Source organism: Parambassis ranga, chromosome 13 (genome assembly GCF_900634625.1).
Source record: "Parambassis ranga chromosome 13, fParRan2.1, whole genome shotgun sequence".
NCBI lineage: Eukaryota > Metazoa > Chordata > Actinopteri > Ambassidae > Parambassis > Parambassis ranga.
This window is the reverse complement of record NC_041033.1, coordinates 15,839,527-15,863,932: the sequence shown is the minus strand read 5'-3', so window position 1 is coordinate 15,863,932 and position 24,406 is coordinate 15,839,527. Positions and strand designations below refer to the sequence as shown.

The window sequence follows — 24,406 nt, the reverse complement described above, 5'->3', positions numbered from 1 at the left end:
GTTTTAATTTGGTGACCGCAGACGGCACTTAGTAAGCAGCTGGTGTAAACACAGAACTGCCTGGAAGAGAGTGTGTTTTTTATTGACGAATCTTTACTAATTAGAGAATTAATAATAAAAAAGAGCCTGCAGCGGGAAGGCTTTTCATTCTCCAGTGACTCCAGTGTATCTGCTGTGTTTTTTTTAGGCTTTTATCTGATCAGACATGCATTGAACACCACGCCTGGGTGGATGTGTGCTTCCTCCTGGAAGATGTGGACTTATTTTTCTGAGAAGAATGTGTTCGTGTTTTTAACGTTCAGGGAAATCAGCTGCATAACTTTTATCTTTTATCCTCATTGTAACACTGAGGAAAACCTGGACTACAAACTTCTAATTAAAACAAAATGTAATGGAGATGCATCATGGGAAATGTATTTCTCCATTGTTATGAAGAAGATCATGCCTAAATCTGTATTTTTATTAGTTTTTTTATTTTTATTCATTTTTGTTAACATTAGATATTTACGGGCCTCATATCTATGCTGAGTATTCTAAAAAAGTCTCAAAATATGTAAATCCTCTGGTGGTTTGTGTCGGGATATTCACGTTGTAAGTGGTAAATAAACTGTTTTGGTCACTACTGGGAAAAAGAAGCACCAACATGTGACAGGTGTCTCAATGCTGAACTTTCTGCTCATGCCAGCAACAGAAGTTTTATTATTTTAGTCTTTCTTGAAACAGTTTAAAACGTATTTCTGTCTTTCAGTTCAGTTTGTAAAAGCACATTTAACTAGCCATCAGATGATGGCAGTAATAATAATAATGATGATAATATTTATACAGAGTACAGTGAAACAATCAATATGTCATCAGTAAACGTCAAAACATTTCTTTACTTTAAGCCCAAGACTTCAGTTTAGTTGTAATTAAAAGCCTTTCAGCTTCAAATTACTGTAGCTGCGAATGAGTGCAGGATTTACATGGTGTCACATTATCCTGACAGAACCCCCCCCAACACACACACACACGGCAGATGTGTGTTTGACAGGAGTCCTTAATCTGGCATACATTAAGTCAGTGTGTCTGAAGCTTACTTAATGCCTGAGTGCAGCAACAGGCACGTTGTCAACATGTCAGCACCTAATGGAGGAACTTAGTTTCACCATTAGGCTTTGATTGTTGCTTTTAAAAACCATTAGTAATACCATACAGAAAAGCCAGGCAGTGTTGTTTCGCTTTTTTCAAAATAAATGAGAACACAAATGGCTTTTTTTTTTTTTTAAGAAGACTTAGCTGGAAAGTGAACTTACAGAACGGGCCAACTGGAATGATGATAGGGTTTGAAACATGATGGAGAGAGATGGAAAATTAATGAGACGGATGAAACACTGAGCTACCAAACAAAAAGTAGAACAAGGAGGAGGAGGGGTGAAAAAAAAAGAGGAAAAGAGTGAATAGAAAACGGCTCGGTTTGGATTTCATTTACACTGATAAACGCATTAGTGGATGAAATCGTCTGAGACCATTTAAAACAAGACAGGAAGAAGAAAAAAGGGGCACAGAGAGAGCGAGGTGGAGATAAAGAGACAGGAAGGGAGAGGAGGGGAGTCATGTCTTATTAATATAGGGGCCGCTCTCTGGCAGTGAGTTAAAGCACACATCTACCAAACATCTGTCAAATGGCGTAATCCATACGGTTTAGCATAAGCTGCTGCTGGATAGTGGGCTCACAGAGATGCACTGATATAAACACGCAGAGTGCTGGACGTGGAATGAAAACAGGCTTTTCTGCATGACCCTGCATCACCTCAGGAGTGAAGACTGCCCTGGATTGAGAGCTTTTTTTGTGCCTCTCTGTGTGTGTGTGTGTGTGTGTGAGCTCATATACAATATGCATGATGTGTGTTTTCATACCGTGGACCTGCAGCATGGCTGAAGCCTCTGTCTTGCCCACACTGTTCTCAGATGTGCAGGTGTACGTCCCTTCATCCTGCTCCTTCACGCGGAACAAACGCAGGCTGTTACCGTTGCGGATTTCAAACCTGCATATGACCAAAAAAAGAGAGAAAAAAGAAGAGATAATGAAAGATCTAAGAGAAAAGCAGAGGCAAAAAAATCACCATGATAATGCCATTTGGTTTCTTGTCAGTCAACCTGTTGCCAATCAGGTGGCATTATCTTGAAACAAGTGGAACAATGCGTCTTATCTGTCTCAGATATTGTCACTGGCTCCAGGAAAATTCTTGAAACGGTTGAAAATCAATTAGAAACAAGCCAGATTATCTTCACCCGCTGAAGGATTTTTCACTCGATTTGGTAAAAAAACTGCCTTTTATCTCTTAACAGTAGATTAAACACAAAGTTTAGATGGACTTTGCAAAAGCAGAATTATTTAAATCACCGACAACAAACAGACTTCAGGCAGATAATTCATCTGTTTTTTTTGTTCATGAATGAAATCACTTTAATTCTCTGTATTTCATGGAAGCCACAGAAGGCTGAGATAAAAGAACACAGGTCAATCAAAGAGAGAAGAAAAGCTCTCAAAAACACATTTTTATATTATTATTATTTTCTGTGTGTTACAATTACCCAAAGTGGACCAACAAACTCTCATATTGCAGTATATAATATTTAATATTTGTTCAATTCCTGCATTTACAGATAAGGGTTTCTTATCGTTTTCCAATATGTGAGTGCATTTATAGTGACAATAACTGAAATAAATTAAATAAACATCCTCAAACAAGTCCTATTTCAAATGTAATACATGGTTTACAGTCCGGCTAAAAAATAAAGTATAAAGAAATAACCCATTTCTTGAATGTGGCCATATTTTATTAATATTTCCCAGTGCTATCATTTAATTAAAAATAAGTTTATGATTACAATGTTTAACTAACAAAATTGTCAGCATTTCAGGTTAGAGCCAGAGCTTTTGTTTTGTAGTTTGGGTTTGGTTATGTTTTCTTGCTTTACTTCCTGTTTAGTTTTGCATCACTGCACTCCTCTCATTTCAGGCGTCTTGACTTCTCCTTCCGGTGATCACCTGCTCCTCCATAATGTGTCTCATCTGTGTCTCATTGTCTTTGTCCTTGCTGCCTGTGTATATAGTCTGTGTCTCCCCCTCACTCGGTGCTAGTTTGTCTCGTTACTCATGGGGGGGGGGTCTGTTCCTGCGTCCATGCCTTGCCAGCCGTGCTACAGTCGTGTTCTCCAGGTTTTGTGCCATGCCTTTTTTCTGATCTCGCCTTGCGTTGCATTCTAGTTTTTGTCCTGCCTTACTAAGCTACGTTTTGCTGCCACGATCAATGTGATTTTTAGTTGTGAACTTCTGTTTTTTGGCCCTCCTGGCTTAGAATAAATACCGTATTGCTTTTTAACTGCTCAGTGTCCTGCATCTATGTCCTCCTCTCGACAAACCCTGACAAAAATCAGGTTTTCTGATAATATGTGACAGGGATGAGTTTATAAAAACAAACAATAACTAACCTGGCTGTGTGTGAAATTTAAAAAATACACCTACATGCATCTTTAGATAATCATTATCTTATGTAATATAGCTGTTTTTCCTTTTTTCTACTCTTCATGCTAACTGAGCTAACAAATGATGGCCTTCAGATCTTTGAAGCTTTTCAGCTACATAAATACAATATATTGATTATAGCATGATTGAACTCTCTGTTCTTTCTTTCCTCAGTGTCCTCAGTGCTGAGCTAAGCAGCTGCTGGCTGTTGCTTCATATATGAGTGGATTTATTTGAAAAGCTGCTGTCTGTGTTATTTTAATTTAATAAAGTTAATCACAGCCTCCTTTTATTTCTTTTCTTTATTTGCCTTTTGCATTTGCATATCTATGTTGTCAACTTAAAGGGAAAAACACACTCTGAAAGTACTGTAGAGCAGCACTGCAGGGTGAAATAATGTAAAATATTATTAATGCGTCTGCATTAATTAAATAAAATCAATGTTTTTTTTACTATCTTTTATTTAGAAAGTGAAAAATGTCATTATTTATTATGCATGACTTAATGTGCTTTAAAAAGTGCAACTAAAACCTCAGGTCTCAGGAGGATTGTGCCACTTAATGAATCCTCTTTGCTTTTTTCCATTTTATGTATTTATATTAGCCGAATGATGGAAAGACATGAATTAATGAAGAGTTAGTCTACATGTGTTTTCTAGGTCACATGTGCTAATAACCCAATTTAAGACTCATGTCTCTCTGTCAAAGCTGCATTCCTGATCCAGCCTGGTGTGCTGTTTCTCTATTGGTCTGCACCCACGTCAGTCACCCTCACCTCCCACGGGGAAGCTCCCCTTCCTCTCGCCTCCATCGTACAGTAGGAGCAGGATCCCCGTGGACCTCGCAGAGGAAATCCACAGTCTCCTCCTCCATGACCACCTGGTTCACCGGCCTCCGTACCAACACGGGGCGCTCTGGAGGAGCCAGAAATGAAGGCTTTTTAAACACAGCGGTGCGGTTTCACAGGATTTTCCATCATCATAAATATATCTGCATCTCACCGTACACCACCAGCTCTGCAGGGTCGCTGTCCCTCTCGCCAACCATATTAGTGCCCACACAAACATACATGCCAGCATCGCTCTTCCTGGTGTGAGAGATCATTAGTTTTCCCCCACGCGTCTGTAAAACAGCACAGTGACAGCTCAAAGCATCAGACGAAGAAAAACTGATTCAATTCAACACCATCATCACAGCCTTTAATGAGGAGGTCCACATTTGGGAGAGGTTTATAAACCACCCATCCACAGTAGGTCTCTATGGTATACTTCAATAAGATGCACTGTGATGTTGTAAAGCACTTATTTCTTCTTGTATATAAAGTAAAGACCTCCTCATACAGTGCGTCTATTAGTGATATAAACAATACTCTTCATTAGCCTCCACATTTCCAAAAAAAGCCCTGGTTCCAGCTGTTAGTTTAACACATGAGTGGACACAACAACAGTGACAGTGGAGTCAGTCCACAGCACACAAAGGTGCCTGTGTGGAATTATGCTCTGCTGAAACTGTGGTGAGTCTAAATGGGTATCCCTCACAGTTAAATAAGAGATTCCTGCCTAAATGAATGCAGCTATAGCATGTTTAATCAATTCATTCAGACAAAAACAAAAAGCACTTTAGAGGCATGGATGTGTGTGTGTAGTGCACCAATAGTTACATCAGGATAGTGTATGTTTGACTCTGCACTGCACAGCCAGCATGTCATTTCATGTGCAAGTGTAGGTCTCTAATGTGCGGTGTGAGGCGTCAGCGACAAGGTCGTCACTCGGTAGAGTTTTCAGTTCATTATTGACCTGAAAAATTCCATCACATTGTTGGAGGTGTCACCATCCTCATACAGGCGAAGAGAACATGCAAAGTGAGTGGATCTGAGACTGTTGGGCAGCACCCACCCGTCACCCACAGTAAGTATACAGTAGAAATTCATGACTTGTATGTTTGAGCCTCAAGGGGCCATTTGAGGAAGTGCAGTTTTTCACACCACTATGCTTTATTTATTTATCAGTTATCTGTTCCTACTTATTACAGTTATATTACAGAGAAGATCATGGAATAGTTAATCAGACTCGTCTTATAAGGCTAGGTTCTCCCATCTGCAACAAGCTTCTCCACCATTTTCTTGGAAGCCATTTTGTTTGCAGTGAACATAGCTACATAATCACTGGTTCTGCCATGTTTCTAGTGATGTTTTTCTTTCTTTCTTCTTTATGAAAAACAGCTCACGGAGTGTATGAGTGTTTTCATGACATGTCTCCTATTCGTTGTGACTCACAGAGATGCGATCATCCTTGGGGGTGACGCGGGCGTTGTTGCGTTTCCAGTACACTGTAGGCTCGGGGTGACCTCGTGGAGGCACACACTCCAGCACAGCAGGCTCACCAGCAGCCACCACCACGTCGCTCGGGGCCTGCCGGAAATCATCTCTCAGGACTGAAAAAGAAAACACAAAGAAATCTAATTAGCTTCAGAAGCCCTGTCTGTCTGATGTGTTTAAAAACAAAAGGCTAGAAATCAGACCTGCAGATCGGCCAGCAGCAGCTCAGCCATATGAGCAGCAGCGTCAATGAAACAGCACTTTGTTTTGGAAATAATTTAAGCTGCCTTTATTCCTGGATGAACCATCTTTCTGCTGGGAGCTGGCTGAAAACAAGCTTATTGAGAGGAAGTCGATGATTGTGTTTGCATGTGCATGACTGCTCGAATCCCCCGGCAACGGCCTCGTTAGACTGTGCTTGGTTTTAATGTTTTCAAACGCATGCGTCCTGCTCTGCCGTCTCTCCTGTCAGAGCGGATGAATAATGCACATCGCTCCGTCCAACATGGAGTAAACAAATAACGGCGCATTCATAATTTAGCCAAGTGTGTGAGGGAGAAAAAATGGCCACTGCATTAATGAAAGGATTGTGTCTCTGATTTGAATCTGCTGATCTTATCCGCGGCGCAGCTGTGACTCAGGCCTATCCTTGTGTCAACCCTGAAGTTTGAGCTCCTGCCACACTGCGGATGACGACAGGATGAGAAGTTTGACACGGCGACCCCTGATATCTTCTAATCTTTTGCTGTGACTGACAGATGAAAGCCTCGGAGTGAACTGTGAACTGAGCCTTCTCATGAGACCTCCTGTACAATGGAAACTCATAGTCGGATGCTGACAGGCTCACATTTTCAAACACACACGCACATAAAAAAATGGCTTCACTCATCACGACAGACCACATCCTGTAGCCACAGCCGTCAGGCCCTCAGCCAAAGTGTATTATTCCAGCATAATCAATCATTACAGTCTCCTTTTACACTTTCATGAATATTTCAGTGAATCTTTCACTGATGAAAAGATGAAAGATCTGCTTTCTGCCAATCTGCAGTCCATGGAAACAAAACATTAACTTCACTTTCACCTTTTTTCAATATGCTGGTTAGTTAAGTCAAGTGTTTGTGCTCAGGATAGGGTTAATGCCAGTTAGCAGCACAATAACTGCAGCTATCTATCTATCTATCTATCTATCTATCTATCTATCTATCTATCTATCTATCTATCTATCTATCTATCTATCTAACATCAAAATATATGGTGTATAGAATCTGGTGTTAACACAACATGGGGACCTCCTGTTCTGTTATTCTTCTTGATTCTTCTCCATCTTTGTCACTCTGGTCTACTACATGATGAATGAGGATGTTTAAACTGCTCTCCTCTATGTGAACATGAAGCAACAAAAGCTGGCCTCAAATATAAATGTGCTGAAAATGGATTTTTCCATTCAGTGGCCAAAACAGATAACAATACACCTATTAAGAACTCTGGGAATACTGATTTTTTTTTTTTTAACGTCAATGCTTGATTAACTTTTAGAATAGCTGAAAGTGGATCATCCCTTTCATACATTTATGGCTTCTTAACTGAATAAAATTTTAATTATAATGCAATATTAAAAGTACCTCCAGTCTAAAATAAACAAAACTGGTGGAAATGTTGTGGACACATCCAGTTAGCATTATTCTTTGTTCCATATTACATAGTTCTGTTGTTAAATCATGTCAGTTTTGTCATCTCAAAAATATTGTGTTAGCAACAACCACCGTAACCTGCCACCAATATCATTGTAACCTACATGTAACGAAGCTTGATCTATCAGTAGTGAGTAGCATTGTGTTAATCCCAGTTAACCCTTAAGTCTTTAAGAATTAAGTGACATTTCCCTAATCCACCTTAAATCGACTTGCACTTATCCTTTCTGAACCAATTACTCTGAGTACATAACTAAATGTATGCTACATTCATTACCCGGCGCTGTGCCTGACAGTGTCAACATGGCAGCGCTGGCCTTTAATACAGAATCGATATTCAGACCCACTGGGCATGAATAAAACCTCATCTGAAATGACTTCATCACGGCTGTTTAAAGACGGTAAATCATTCCTCACTCTTTGTTTGGCGATGATGATTGTCTTCACTAAATGATGATAAATATTACAAAACCTGGTGAAGTGGCAAACTCGGCTCGAACTGAAATGTGGAATTTAACTGACGATTACCTCATTTTCTGTGTAAATAACCTCACTGACATCATCAAATTTCTCATTGTGCCGCAGCGATGTTTTAATTTTTCATCGTCAAACAATATTATGTCTCAGGTAGCTGAGATTGGGGACATCCTCTCCCAAAAAACATAAGGTAAAGATACATGTGGACTATAAACAGCAGAGGAGCTCACACTCCTCCCCGAGGTCTGTTCACCAAATCAGCCGAGCCTGTTCACTTGGCTGCCTGTTTCGAATGCTTTGCAGAGCTGTGGGGCTAATTGAAAGCACTGCATTATTTTTAGACTCTCAGTCTGTAAGGCCTGGTTAGATGAGCACGCAGAGACCTTTGTTTCACTGCCATGGTGACTGAAGTGAAAAAGTTATGGGTGGAGAGCTAATCCCTGAACTGCGCACACAAACATACAGATATGGACACACACACACACACACTGAGGCACAGACAACTTATGCACACACACACCAGCACCTTTAGGATTTGAATCCCAGAGTCCCTGGGCACAGGCAGAGAGCAGAAAGTGGGACATTTGAGGGTTGAAACACATGCCAGAGAGCAGAATATATTCCTGACATCACCACCGCCAAACACTGCAGCACAAGTTCTAACACTTTCTTTGAAGATGTGTTCAAGTTAATGTGATCGGTCCTCGCTCCAGCTTTAAAGTCTGCCATGCTAAACAGAGTTTCCCACGGATGTTTGTGTGTGTGATGATGACGATCGCAATGCGGAAACAGAGAAACAAACTCCCCCACCCGAGGGGCTACTGTCCCTGACTTAACTCCTCAGACATGATATGACTAGGTCGGCCAAATAATCCCTCTAAACCAGGCTTTGTGCTCTCACTCCTGTCAGTCTACCCTGGGCTCAGACAGGCAGCCTGGTTACTGCAGAGGAGCTGAGGTTTGACCCGGCCTCTGCAGAGACAAAGCCTCACATTCCCCCGAGGCGCTTCCTCTGAGCTTAAACAATGGCAAAGCAGGCCTTAATGACTTTTGGACAGCGTCGTCATTATATCTGCGGGTGCTACTCACCCATTATTTTTACGACTTTAATATTTCAGGGATATACAGATTAGGAGATTTAATCTCTCAGGAGAAGATTCATTTGAATTTAAGTGATATTTATCTCTATAAAACAGCGCTGAGCTGACAGGAGCTAAATGCAGCAGAAAAGCCATCTGTTAGTGTTTTTTTGGGGGGGAAAGAAATGAGCATAGAAAATAAGAGAGATTAGTCACATGAAAATGGCTTGTATTGCATGTAGAGGGCTGATTAAAGGCTGATTCATAGTATCACGTTGTTTGCGTGTCTCTGTTTATGCAGAAGAAGCTACAAAGGAGTGGTGAAGAGTGATGCTGACTGAGAATCTGGCTTCAGCTAAAAAAAGGAACAACGTTTACAATGAGGAAGCACAAAAAACACAAAACACGTCATGATGTTCTTTTGACTCCTTGATAGTTTATTTAGTTTCTGGTGTTTTGAGAATGGTTTTGTTGGATTCCCTGTTTTATTTTGAAAGGACTGCTTCCTTGTGTCTCTCTGTGTGTTTTACTTTGTTGATCACCTGCTCCGCCCTGATTGTTTTCACCTGTGTCTGTGTATTTCAGTCTTGCGCTCCTCTTTGTTTGTGTCAGCCTGTACCTTGTTTGTTGCTTGTTCCTGTGTTTTATTGTTATTTTTGCAGTCTTTATTGTTTTTGGGTTTTTTTCCAGTTGTGACTTTTGGATAGAGTCTTGGCTTTATGGTTAGTAAAGCTCTGCTTTCTGACTCTTTACCTTGTTCCTTGAACCTGAACTTAAAACCATAACAAGATCAACAAATCTTCATGTGTGTTCCACACTGAGCACATTTTAATGTTCAGTGTTTTGGAAGAATCGAAGCAGAGCTAATTAACACATCCAGCAATGTTAGGAGAACATCACGTCATCACACATGAACACCAGAAAAAAGTCAGTGACAGTGGCCAGTTTATCTGAAACACAGCCAGTCTATGCATAGACATTTAAAAGTGCAGCAGTGGCTCAGTGGTATGGCAGGGTTGTCCAATAACCGGAAGGTTGGTGGTTCAAGTCACTGTTGTGTGTCCTTGGGCAAGGCACGCTACCTGCATAACCTCCAGTGTACTCACTGGTGTATGGTGCTCTTTGCTGGGCTGCCTTAAGCAATTTCCCCATTGTGGGACTAATAAAGGTTTCTTAATTTATCTTCAAGGAGGGTTTGTGTGACTGAACCAAGGGTTCAGATTGATGCCTTTAAGTACTTAAAACCCGCTTTGCAATTTACAGCATAAATGTACAGCATTTAGATGCCCTGTGATTGTGATAAATAAGTTATTGAAAGGTTAGGTCTGATCACATACGGCAGGTCTGGTTTAAGAGCAGCAGTAGACATATGTAAAATGTCACATAGAGTATTACAGGTGGGAGTCATTGAGTGCTTGCTTCACTCCACCTCTTTGTTTGCCTGTATTGGGAGCTTAGGCAGACAGCCGGTTGACAGGTGGAGCATCGTCCACATAGTTACACACAGTCTATGTTAAAACTCTGGAGGCCTGAGAAGCTCCATGTTTCAGAGAGCCTGAGACGACCCGTTGCTTTGCTGCCATTGTTCTTTTATTTTGGCGAGCCGTAAACCCGTTAGTGAGGTGGTATAATCCCATTGCCATGATGCTGCCCTGTCATAGCTAATGGTCGCTTTGCCTGCAGAGAAGAGAGATCGCTTTAATCCACCCATTGTCTGATAGTGTTGATGCAGGATGAGAAGGCGCTCGGGGGCAAACAGCCTCTATGAGAAAGCCTCGCTCATAAATTCCTTCACTTCCCACAAACGCGATGACGTTTCAATTACAAACACACACACACAGCACGGAGACAATATTTCTTAGGCTTTGACAGACGTTCTAAATGGTGTATGAACCGTATTCATCGAGGATAATAATACACACCTGCTGATTCTCTCTAGTGAAAAGAGAACAGAGAGCAGAAGCAGCCAAGACACCACAAGCTGCAACCACAACTTTGATTCCTTCATAATCCCTCATCAGGAGTACGAGGAACATCTGGCTCCAGAGGCTTTTAAGTAAGTTTGATTTTTTATTTGTCCTACTTTATCCTAATCCTGCCGCACCACGTGATCGTCTCCTCATCCAGACAAACACACATTCATGACTTTTGAAACACACACGGGCTGTTGCTGCAGAAAGTCTCAGTTTGGAAGGTCGGAGTAGAGGAGGAGGATGAGGGGGGGGGGGGCGATTTCAGTCCACTCCTACTATCTCATTATTCTGGTTTTTCAACTGTCGGGCAAGTCAGCCGGTTACTGGCAGCCTACAGTACAAAAGATGACTGAATAATGACAGCTGCTGGCATTCTGGAGCTCACTGCTGTTGCAAGGTGCTCTAGAAGGGTGATAGGAAGAGCGCAATGTGTGGACCTCAGGGTGCACAAAATGCATTTAAGCATAACAAAAACATTACTTAAACTGCAAATATGCAGCAAACGTCAGCTCAACAAAGAGTTCTATCCAAGGGGTTTGAATTATTTTGAGCAATTATGACTCAGAGATGAAGTCAGCCTTTGTTTCTGCTGGATTTCTCCCCTTAAACATTGCCAATTTGCTACTTTTTAGGAATATGAAATAAAATAAAGAAATATGTCACACACTAAATGTGAATGCATCTCAACTCGTCCTGCATAAGCATTGAAGCTAAACTAAATTTGTAGCTTAATCGTCACCAAAAACAGATAAAAGGATCGACAGAGATCCGCTGTTCACTCACACACAGTCAATATGATCACATTAATCCAATTAAGGTGTGAGAGACTGTGTTCAAACAGCATTCATTTCTGAAGGGATAATACATGTCAGTACAAGAGGAGTTATGCTTCTCCAGGCATACAGATTGTATTTCTGCGCATGTCAGACACAAGAATAGAGCTTTAAGAACAGCTTCTAGTGACGTTTGTGGGCGTTTTTCAGTCCTGTCACGTTTTAAAATATTACATTATAAAGAAATCACTGTATTTGTATTTGGCTGTTGGCTCTCTGACCCCTCTGTGTGACCTGGGCAACCATGAGGACAACACACTTAACCTGAAGCTGGTCCTAACAGGCAGGCCTCTAGAATGGGTTTATATGAACCTCAGTGCTTTGAGTACCACTCAGATGGAGCAGTACTATAAAATAAAAATCATTCATTTTATGACTTGGGTTTTATTTTCCTCCCGAGCAACAATTTCTGGTTGTTTTTTAGAGCATTTTTGTGCAATTTGTTCTGCTTTTTGTTTGTTATTTAAAATGAAGAAGTGATTTTGAGTTAACTGAGGAGGGTGCCATTAATGTGCCTGTCAGGACGGATCGGTGCACTTTGTGAGCAGTGATTCTGATGCCAGCTCTTATATGAAATTTAGAACGAGGTCTGTGACTTTTCTTGAGCAATAGAGCCATAATTTCAGAACGAAAAAGACAGAAGTCTTCAGAACCCTGCTGCTCATGGCAGATGAGTCAATAAACAGCACTGCAGGAAAATATATGAATATTTGATTTTTGGGCTGAACTGTCCCCTTATGGACGAACCAAAGGATTAAAAAGAGAGAAAAGTTTAGACACCAGCTAACTCTCTCTCTCACACACACACACATCTCTTCAAAGCAATAAGCACAATCATCAGATTACTCAAACAAAATGTATGAGCAGAGTGAGTCGTGCAGGACTGCATCATAGCTGAGTAATTAATGCGGTTGAAACCGGGTCAGTGTCAGCACTCCTGCTCCCAGGTCTGAACAGTGGAACAGATGCATCGGTATTAATTACCGCTCAGTGGGAGTTTAAAGCTCTTCCTCCTCCCACCTGTTGCTCCTCAGACTCCACACACAGCAAGCCACGACCAACACACACACTCCTGCAAGACCACCAGCTTAAAACTGGCCTCTCATTAACACTGCACACCCCTCCCTCCCTCCTTCCACCCTCCCTGCCAGAGCTAATTGGGTCAATATTTACCCCACAGTCAGCGCAACCTCACACGGAGGGGAGAGGGGAGTCTAAGACCACCACCATGCTGTCTTAGCATATGCCCCGGCTAGCTGCAGGCAGTGAGATTACGACACAAAACAAGCACTTATTAATACTGTTAGTCACTGTGAGCCTGCAGGTCATCATGCCAGTAAGACTGTGCAGTAATCTGCAGCAGCACACAAAGCTACCGTTCATTATCAGCTGTTTAAAGGACAGCGTACGCATTTTAACTGCATTAGCTGCAGTCGCTTATGGTTCCCAATATACAGTATATCTGAAGGAGGCTGTCCCTATTTTTGGACACGAGCTACATATGAGGTCAGCCAGCCGTGAGCATACAAGCACACACACAGACAGACACAGACACTCACACACAGCCTGTAAGGAAGGCTCAATATGGTGGCAGATAAGGCCATGCTCAAATTGCTGTTTTGTGTTTTTTTAACGAGGACAATTCGACCTTGCTAATCTGTTATGCTCCTTCCCCTAATCAACCCACTGACTAATCCATTTCCTCGTGCCAAAGAGAGCCACAGTTCAGCCCAAGGCTGAGCCACGCTGGCACGATTAGGTGGGGGGGTGGGGGGGTACACACTGGCACGTGTCACTGGACCAAGGAGGAGAAAATACCAGGCGACATATGAGGAAGCTCACACACTCCACAGCAGCAGAGGTGACCCTCAGGTGATGTCAGTCTGGCAGTGTAGTGCAGGTGAGTATCAGTGACAGTGTAAGGTGTATTCCAGATAATAGACCAGTGAAGCTTTATATATAAAAACATCCACACATTTCACCGGTCCTTCATAGCATTGGCCTGACATTTCTTGGGACATTTTTTTAGGTTTTTGCTGCATCCTATTCTGTCTCTATCACTTTTTTTCAGCCATTTTCACTTTTGCTGCTGAAAAGTAAGGATAAGAATGTCACCGCTATGACAAAGAAATTCAACTTGTGTTGTTATGATTTATGGCTGTATAACATCCTGCACAACAGATGTGTCAGAGTTCTGTCTCACTTCCAGCCATGACCGTGCTGTTTCTACAGCGGTGCAGGATTTCATACTGCAGGACTGATGTGACGAGAAACTAGAGGAGAGAAAGGTGCATTTCAGGGCATGAATCCTCCTACAGCTACACAAAACTCTTCCTCCCACTTCTTTCCTGACTGACACTAATCTCTGTGACTCCCAAATCTCTGTAACAGAGTCTGGAGTGGAATTAGCTACTTTATTCTCTCACTTTTACTTAAATACTGCCAATAATGCAGTAACTAATTCCACACTGTATAAATATCAGTCAAGATTCTGCATTTAAGATGTAAATATAATCAACATTGTCCCTGTTTCTGTACAGTTAACATATATAAGGCTGCATATAATATTGATAAATCCATTTCCTTTTGATTTCCTCCCAAAAGTAGAAAGTAGGCATGTATGTAATGTTTGAGAAGGGGTGCAATGGTTAGCAATGGCCTCTCAGCTAGGTGTGGATTTTCTCCAGGGTACCCCTGCCGTCTTTTACATACCAGACGTGCATGTTAGGTTAAATGGAGACACTGAATTAGCCATAGGTGTGAATGTGAATGGTTGTTTGTCTCTATATATTGGCCCTATAATAAAGTGGTGACCTTGCCTGCAGTCCCCTGTGACCTTGTACTAATGGACAAAGTGGATTCAGATGATGGATGGATGGATGGATGATGGATAGATGTAGTACTAAACTTTGCAGTAAAACCCAGATTGCATTACCTGTTGCAGGGACTCTTAAAAATGTATATTGATTTAATGCTTAAAAAGATATGGCAGGTACTTCACTTATTGTCATACATCCTAATTATGTAGGGTGAGACCTGACATCTACAAATGCCAGACTTTCCTTTAAATGTCTGGGGAGTTTGTGCTTTAAAATGAATAAGTTTTGCCTGCAACAAAAAATGATTCTAAACCTGTAATTAAACACTGACATAAAGACTAAAGACAAAATGTATCATTGTCTCTACTGCAGGCTTAAATTAGAAACAAATCCACAGGCCATTACTTATTACTGGATTAATCTCCGCCATCTTTTCAGGGGTTGCTTCCTGCAGTCGGCTGGTTTTGTGCCATTATTTTTAAGCACAGCCAGCTCTCCAGTGGACCTCCATAAAGCTGCCAGACGGCTCACAAAAAAAAAATCTGGGACACAACTATCAAGACAGTGCAAGCAAACACACACACCCACACACATTTTAGGATAGTGATCAGACTTACTTGCAACTTCCAACGAAGCGTTACGACTAATGGCCTCTCCCAGGTAGTTGCGGGCCACACAGGTGTAGATGCCCTCGTCAGGTTTGCTCCGTCGTCCGTGCACGATGCGCAGGAAGAAGAGGGAGCCGCTGGGCAGCAACATGCGGTGAGAACGGGGGTCATCCTTGTCTGTCTCCACTCGCTCCCCATCCTTGTACCACTCAATGCTGGGCACGGGTCGGCCCTCCGCCTTGCAGTTGAGGGTGGCAGGCTCCCCCTTCGAGACGATCAGATCAGAGGGGTCCTCCGCAATCCGAGGCGCGCTGTCTTCAAACCGTGCTCGGGACCCTGCGAGGCAGAATCAGGCAGACATTATTCATGAAAAACATGTAATCTTAGACAAAAGAGAAAGAGGCCTCCTTCCATTCCAGATGCAATAAGACATCACAATTTCAACCCGTGCCTTTCAGGTAAATAGAAACATCTGACATCTATTCATACACTCAGCACACAGCAACATACACATGCTCTAGTATTTTTGTCTGAACCCGCAGCGAGGATGCAATCACCCATGTGATATGGTAATGGGCAATCTGTGTGTCAGTCCGGGCTGCTGCAGATGTGGGGATGATAGTCATTGCAAACCTGAGATAACACAAGGAGATCTTTGCATTGAAGCGAGCGAGACACAGAGATATAGATAACTCTGGTATTTTTTTGTTTCTCCAGGGATCCACTGCTATCTTCGCCTGGCTGTGAGAGAAAAGGAACAATGCTTGGAGACCTGAAGTAAGCTTTTATACCAAATGTCTCCAACAATGTGCCACAGTTAGAAAAATGAATTATTCAAAATGCTGCCTCTTTTAGTTTGGTTCTGAGGAACAGATGGTCTCCCCTCACTCTCAAAAAAAAAAAAATGAAATGGTCACTGTGCCACTTATTATTGTGCTGCTCTGTCTGAGGCATTATTTCCAGCACATAATCTAGACGGCATTAAAAATCCTCCATTATCACTGGAGAGGAGCAGTCAGGAATAACCTAATGACACACATGCTTATACTTAAATCACAGGCATCAAGGATAAACCCTCACTTTGCAGCTGTAAGCAGATTTTATGAACTGGTTTGATCCGCGCAGGCCGCCGAGTCGCCATCATGGCATAAACCTGAAGTAAACATCTAAAGAGCGCCGCTCAGCTCAGCTCAGCTCAACACCCCGGAGTCACAAGCCGCTACGTCTCCAAGCACTAAATGCAGGAATACTAATAGAGTCTTTACACTGTGGCACCTTCAGCCGTTGTCACATAAAAAACACATTTTTGTTTACAAAAGGAGAAGCGGCGTCTATCTCCAGATAATCCTCAGAGATAACGTCATAACGTGCTTTCTCCATCACTTCTGTAGAGTGTATTGTACACATGGAAATGTTTGACTGAGTTTATCCTCAGGAAACAGTCTCTCTCTGCAGCGCACTCATGTCCTGGTGTTGAACCATGTTTTGAAAGCACGCAAAGGATTTCAAATCCCAGCTCATGTAATGCAGTTACATCACTCTGAGCTTCACTTCCTCTTCAGTGATAACTGGATTTTATCACAAAAACGTATATATATATATATATATATATATATATATAAACAGGGAGAGAGAGAGGGTGGTCGTCTAAATAGAGTTCTCTATTCCACTCCCTGAGTTTATGTACTTGAAAATACAGATTATAAAAGACTTGAAAGTTCAAACTCTAAAAGCAAGGAGCTCATATAAGACAACTCCTGGTTTACACTTCAAACACACTCAACACTTCCCACAATGCAACAGAGGCAAGTTCCAAACTTTCAAATGACAGGGCAGCGCTAACACACGACATTACCATGTAGTCACCTATGGTTGAGGTGGTAAACATTTACACATGCAGCAAATATTGAGCAAAATTAAGCATCAGCTCCAGTTTTTTTTTGGCCTTCATCGAATCTGGAAAGAAATGTTTAGCAGCAGGTGTTTAGTTTAGCAGTTGACACCTACAACAGGTAAACAGGCGGGGTAAACCGTGGACAGGTCACCAATCCATCACAGGGCCATGTACAACAAACTGCAGTTCTATTAGTGGCCACTAGAGGATGGATACAAAAGAGAGTATTCAACACATTTGTTGAGTCTAAGAGGATTAACTTACATGTCATGGCCACCATGAGAGTTTGTCCATCTTAATTTACAATGTGCAACCTCTACACATATCATCAGGTGTTGCAGTATGTATTATGTATTTTCCATAAATGCTAGATGGAAACGGCTACAATTTGAAAAACGCAAGATGTCAATGTAGAAAAAAATGCAAAAAAATTACTGTTTACTTTTGCATCGCTGTCGATTAGGAGCAGGTGCGAATAAACACCCTGCAGAGAGCTGCAGAAACATGCAAATCAGCCTTTTACACTGACGACTGAAGGTCTAATGTGAGAGGGAATTTATGAGGTGTGTGTCCGTCCATAGAGGCTCATCATTGATTTCTTTGATCAGAGCTTACAAGCTCCAGGAAAGGAAGGAAAAATGATCAAATATCTATCAATCATTATTACACACATGTACAGCAGCTCTGTTTTGTTTGGCTGTCCTTGTGATGAGTGTGTTTGAGAGTCTTCAAATGATTTGAATGGCACAAATGTCACCACGACAATGTTTTGTGTATTAGTTTCATTTGATAACTAACACAACAAAAGCCTCTAACACCTCCAAACATACAGTGAGTCAGCATCGGAATCATTATTGGAGGTCAATGGACACTCACTACAGCTACAGCTAACATGCCACAGACTCAATGTGGCGCCATGCTGATGTTGTGTCTCGTCTCAAAATGAATAGTAACAACATGTTCAGGTGGCCGAAGTGACAAGCAGCAACCTGCTCCGGTGACAAGCATGCAATCAGTGAAAAGAGTCCACGCCACTTTGAGCACGACGCGCTTTCTCTTTGAGAAAGAATATTTTTTCAGAGTAATGTTTTGCCTGGTGACAGGAAGATTGTGGTGCAGCAGTTGAAAGCACCTTTCAGTTGGAAAAAAAGAAACTGTCAGCTCCTGTTTGTGCGCCTGGAAAAAATAAATGTCACAGGCGATAATGGGGACCACTGTGAAGGTATGTTTTCCGTCGGATCATAAACACGGCCCATTAGAGCCCGCGCTCGGTCCTCAGAGATATCCCAGCACATGTGGGAATTTAGAGAGAGACTTGATTTGTGTGAAAAATTCTTAATCTGGGCCATTCTGGTGTGAAATGACTTTTAAATTTTACAAGTGGTTGAAGGGCATGTAGGAGAGTTTCAGAACAAATTACACCAACACAGGAAAACATGTGTCACAAACTAAGACTTCAGATCATGTAGCTGTCATTACGTGTTTGACTGATGCGTCACAGCGCTTCCGTTCACATTCATGGAATTATTTACAGTGGCTTATCAGCAGCAAACTACATGACACAAAGCAGCACACAGCCGTGAACAAAAACAAAGACGTGTGTGGTAAAACGATCCCGGCGCTGCGCCGGTAAACAGGCTTTTATTTGAATACACAGGGTGCAAAATGTTCAGTTTATTATGTGTTGATATTGATTCAAGAAGCTTGAATTGAATGTTTAAAAAAAAAAAAAAAAATCACAGTTAGTTCCACTGAACACACTTCTGCTGTCAGGTCTGGACCAATCAATGAAAACTCTTTTTAACACATTAACGTCCACGAGCTCGAGGGTGGAAACGGAGCCGTGATAAGCCATAAGAGTGAATGGCAGTCGACCTTGAGATGTCGTCCAATGTGCAATGAATGAGAGCGTGCAGAGCTCATGCAAGGTTATCGCTCTCTAATAGACTCTCAAGGCCGTCCTGTGTGAGATGAATGTGTCAGAAACAGAGGTGCTTTTCACAGAGAGAGCAGAAAATACATGTTGACTCGTTAAAAAGAAGCTTTTCCCCTTTATAATCTGCAAATTAAACACTTAAATTTAAGTTTTACAATTAAATTTAAAACTTAAATGTTTTACAGCATAAGTAACACATGATCTTAAAAAACGCCCATACACCTCTGTTTTCTGTATAACACGCATAAAAACATGTTTACTGTGCACTCTGTGTGTAGTCATGTACAGTATGTACAGTACAGAACAGCAATTCAAACATTTATTTGTTGTCGACCTCTGTTTCTCTGCACCAAGGGATGCATAATATTTTTTTTGCAGATATTGTTCAGCTCCTAACACTCCTGCTGATTTCCTCCACCTAACTCTAGAGAACATCAGGCCTTTTCCTTCAGTGGAATTTAATTAATTCAGCTTTGGGTAATTAAACAAGTACTGTGCTGAAGGAATGCCAATGCAGAGCTGTTGCAGAGTTTGTTAAACTTTATAAACACATATTTGAACATATGTGTGCATGTTAAGTGAAGTAATGATGGTGCAACCACGGAGGACACAGTGAGGTGGTCAGTGTCGACCTATAACATTTTCTCCTTTGAGCAAAATTAGCTGATTACTAAATCTGATTTCATCTGCCATGAGAAAAACAGGCTTGAAGCCCACACAACAATAAAGTAAAATGTCATCGCAGATACCATCAGTCTCAGGCACATCAAATGACCGATGCTCACAGTACTCCTGTCAATCACTACTCAGTCTCTGCACAGCTTCACTGAACACTTGATTCTGATTGATTAATCATGTGGTTATGTGATCTATTTCTGAACAATGCTCTCTGCTGATGGATGACAAACTGTTGCGCAACACATATTTGTCCAAATAAAACTCGTTCTAATTTTATTATGCTCATAATATCATCATCATCAACAGGTGCTGGCAGCCCATCCTCACCGAGAAAACGCAACATGAGGTCTGCATTTCAGTCAGAAACAGAACAGGTGAGCAGATTTCTCAGGCCGCAGCTCGTCGAAAATGTCGACCGTGAAGGGAAAGTTTTTTCTTATAACCTTTGCTTAACCCCTTATCTTGTTTTTAACTCCAGCCATGATTAAAAACAAAACTTATGCACAGGTGAAAACCAAACAGCTCATGGTGTCAGGGGGAGTCACACCCTCGACTCCTGAGTCAGTCACCACCCCCACCCCCACCCTGCTTCCTGATGCTCACTGTGATAATATGTGCCATTAGTATAACCATGTTCCGTATGTGGCGGGTGTATTATCATCCAAATGTGCCAGATTTTTTGTGAGGATGTGAGAAAACCTTAGTTTGGAGCTGTGTTCTGACCACCTGATCAATACTATGCCAAATATTTAATCACTTGTAGCTCTAATTTTAGCTCTCCTGAGGGAACGTCTGCCCAGACATGAGTGTATGGAGGAATTTAACACTTTTTACCTGGAAGAGCTGCTCTAATAACACTTAAAGTAAAGCTGTGACACACAAACAAACAATAAACCAAACTCATACTTCTCTGTACCAGTAAACAGCTTAAGAGGAAGTGAATTGCAACTAATACCCTACACTCTGTATCTCTATCACTCTACATGCATGCAGTGGTCTGCTGTATGTTTGTCAGGATTCTTTGTTTTCTGCTCAGTGAGAGCAGACGTGGATTTCAGCCGTTCCGAGCTGATTGTGTGTGTGCGTGTGTTATTATGATGATTAGAAGCAGCGATTCTAATGATTGCATCTGATCTGTGAGAATTTTCCCAATTTATTCACAGAGGAAATGAGAACAATCCAAGAGAACCACCGTTAAATGAAAGCACATTAGTGCCACACGCCGCTCTGATAGACGAGTTATTGCATCGGCCCTAATTGCAAACTCTGACACACGCCCACATGTTTGCCCGTGGCGTGTCATACGTTTCTGCCTCATCTAACACACGGTGCAGGCAGGGTAAGAGATCAAGATCGCATCTTCACAACCCTGTTGATTCAGGCTATATCTGGCATTTGTTGGTTGCTAGCTGTGCCCTTACATAATGGATGTGGGGTGGTGTAGGGTGGGGGGGGGCTGCTTCCATTAATTAGTATTTACAAATATTAACCCTGCATCCTCCCCAGAGGCAGAAGTGTACTGCTGTCACGCTAATGTGTGAAAACAACAAAGCCACAGAGGGGACGTCTTGTTTTGCTTCAGATCTCTCAGACTGCTCGCAGTAAAACACACACACACACACACACACACACACACATAAGAACCTGGACCTGTCAGAGCTTCATATATCTGCTGATCATCACAACCAACAACAGCAACAACAAAAAGCTCAACTTCCACATGCAGGCAGCAGAATGCTGGCAGCTCGTCTGCAGGGCCAGTGGCTGTCTGCTGAGATTTTACTCGTGTCTTTTTCAATTTCAATTCATTTACATACTTAAAAAGGCCAAAAACATTCAAAGACTTCTTGTGACATTGCCAAGTAATCTCTGCGGGAGGAAGATAACGTGCCAAAGCAAACTACATTTCAAAGCAGACGAGTCAGGTTTGATTTTCTTCTGGCATAAGAATGAGTTTGGAGCCTTCCGTTTAGCAACTGTCCTCCCCGGCTGCCATCTAATCTCTGAATGATGTCATCAGCCACTGTACCAGAAGTGGGACGACATCATCAGCATCCGGCAACATGACTCAAGGCCGGGGGGGCCACGTCAGGCGACGACTAACCAGCGTCTGCGCTCATTTCATCAACAGGGGCTTGTAGCAGGCTTTATTCAGTGGTCAGTGGACACACATCACCCGCTAAGGATTGTTCAGCATTGATTAGTTCCACAACGGCCGTGTGTATGAGCGCAGCTCAAGATAACTGGAATTTCAATTAGACGTCTATTAATTGCAATTTGGTTTGTGAGCTGAGCTGCTTACAGCGTCACACTTCTTCTGTTTTTCTACAGGAAAAAACAGCCAGTAACATGGACCAGCGGGGTATTTCCTCAACACAGTTCCAGCAGAAGTCATGAAGCCTCTCCTCCTCTCTCTTCAAGCACTTTTATGAAAATCACTCTGTGGGAATGCAAAACAATAGAGGTAGCAATAAGAGGAAATGCCCCGCTCCAGATGAATGGATGAAGGCAGATGGTGTGGGTGGTGAGCAGCACCTTTAATGTGGAGAAGAGGTGCCAGTTTATAATAATAAAGCAGTGTGAGCACATGGCGAGAGGGGCCGAAGAGCAGCAGGACTCAAAAACCTGGCTCATCGCTGAAAATACAGCGAGGTGATACATCAGCTGATGTTAGTGTTACATGACCAGAAAAAGGCTACGTTAGGATAGAAGTAAGAATAGACACCTCACACATAGGACTAACAAGTTGTCATGACGACTTTTATGACAAAGAGGTTTTATAGCAGCAATTCAGCTTTACTGGGCATCTTTCAGCTTATTGTGTTGCTTTTACTGTCCTCGCCTAAACCCCAGCCAGGCACAATTAGCAACTGTTAGTATGATAGCATGCCCACAATCGTCATGAGTTAAATGAAGTTATAGCTTCGAACCTAGGAACATTGTGAATAAGAGCCTAAAAATGCTCAGAGAGAGTCAGTCATCGTTAACTCTAATCCAACATAGAAACAATTAAAAGAGCTAAAACTCTGAACAGTAAAGTGACTAGATTCAGAGTTTAAATAGACCCACCCAGACCCAGTGAAGCACAGCAAAACGGAGACACTAACCCAAAAATAAACAGGGCGATAATAATGCACACTTAAATCCAGCAACAATTACAGTTCAGAGTCCATTAGAAACAATATTTCCACCATCTTTGAGTCTGGTACTTAATTCTCCTTCATATGAACAGCAGGAATTCAGCAGGACGTGAATCAGAAACACTGCTCTATAGCACTACTAGTGGTCAAAAACCCTTCACTGCAACTTTAAGGTATTACTGCAGAAATACTATCCATGTTATTAGGATACTTTTAAATCTCACACACATCAATATTTGTGGTAACCTTTAAAATCAAATCAGAGTCATATTTATTGTTTTCACAAACTTCCTTTAAGCTGAAATCGTTCAGTCCCAAACAAACATCTGCACTCTCATGAATTGCTTTGGATTAAGTCTTGAAAATGTAAGCTGTTATTAGAGCAATGGTTAAAATAAATATAATCCTTTTGTCAAAGTTAATCAACCACAAGCCTTTAAAAGCAATTTTTAATAATGTGTGTGTGTTTCTATGATGGTGTCACGGAGGGTGGAGGATGGTGACCCTCCTCCTGTCTGAGTTTGAGATAGAAGTCTCACTCTGGGCACCTACTCCTCCTCCTGTGACCTCTCCTGCTGTCTGACTGATGGTATCCCTGTGCCAAGACTTCTCTTACTGAGAAAAATGTGCCTCTTCTTGGCATTCAGCGTGGTATTTAAATGTTACAAATGAATGCAAGTGTGACATTTTCTCTTTTGTAAGCATCCTTTTTGTTGTTGTTGTCGGGAGGATCCAACAGCTGTCAGAGAAACAGCTAAACACAACATTTACATCCATCTGGAGAGACAGAAACACGATAAGACAAGTCAAGATACACTGCGAGTCAGTCACGCCATATGGGCTCTGTGTGTGTGAGTGTGTGTGTGTGTGAGAGAGAGAGAGAGAGAGAGAGAGAGAGAGGGGAAGGATTTACAAGTCTTAATGTGTATTTTACCTGAAGCGCTGGTGATGAATGAGACGGCCACAAGTAGTAAATGTCCAAAGTTCATCTCCTCACTGTCTCCAGGTGCCAAAATCCTCCAGAGTCTGCAGCCTCTTCTTCTACACTCCAAACTCTGACTCTAACCAAAACCTCTAGAGCTGGAACAGGAGCTGAGCCGGACTGGTTTGGAGACAGAGGCGCAGCTGGAATATTTCAAGCGAGCAAAATCACCTCCAAAAAAACTTTCATGTCACTCCCAGAAAGCCATGACAGCAGCAGGATGATCAGCAGCAGCAGCGGCGGCGGCAGCAGCAGCAGCACCGCCCCGGAGACATCTAATAACAAAACTCAGCAGCAGCATCACTTCTCTGCGCCCGCATGGCCACACACAGACTTCCTGCTCCCGCTGCTGTTGCTGAAAACAAAAAAAAACAGGAGGTTTAACTATATTTAGCCCGGTCATAAATAAAACAAATCCGCTCCTCCTGTCCTCTCTGCTCCGCTCCGCTCTCTGGTTTGAGCGAATGTG

The 24,406-nt window shown here is 42.1% G+C and overlaps 1 protein-coding gene across 1 annotated transcript in view; it reads right to left on the bottom strand.

Annotated features, from left to right (window-relative positions):
- The window catches only part of LOC114444535 (roundabout homolog 2), a 48,072-nt gene extending 24,083 nt beyond the window's left edge, over window positions 1-23,989 (bottom strand). The window contains exons 1-6 of the mRNA XM_028419173.1: window positions 23,890-23,989; window positions 15,317-15,643; window positions 5,783-5,940; window positions 4,509-4,629; window positions 4,283-4,421; window positions 1,897-2,024 (exon numbers count right to left, since the gene is read on the bottom strand). Of these exons, the coding sequence (XP_028274974.1) occupies window positions 1,897-2,024; window positions 4,283-4,421; window positions 4,509-4,629; window positions 5,783-5,940; window positions 15,317-15,643; window positions 23,890-23,944 (928 nt within the window). The 5' untranslated portion in view covers window positions 23,945-23,989. The remainder of the gene's footprint in view (window positions 1-1,896; window positions 2,025-4,282; window positions 4,422-4,508; window positions 4,630-5,782; window positions 5,941-15,316; window positions 15,644-23,889) is intronic.
- Window positions 23,990-24,406: the final 417 nt, after the last annotated feature.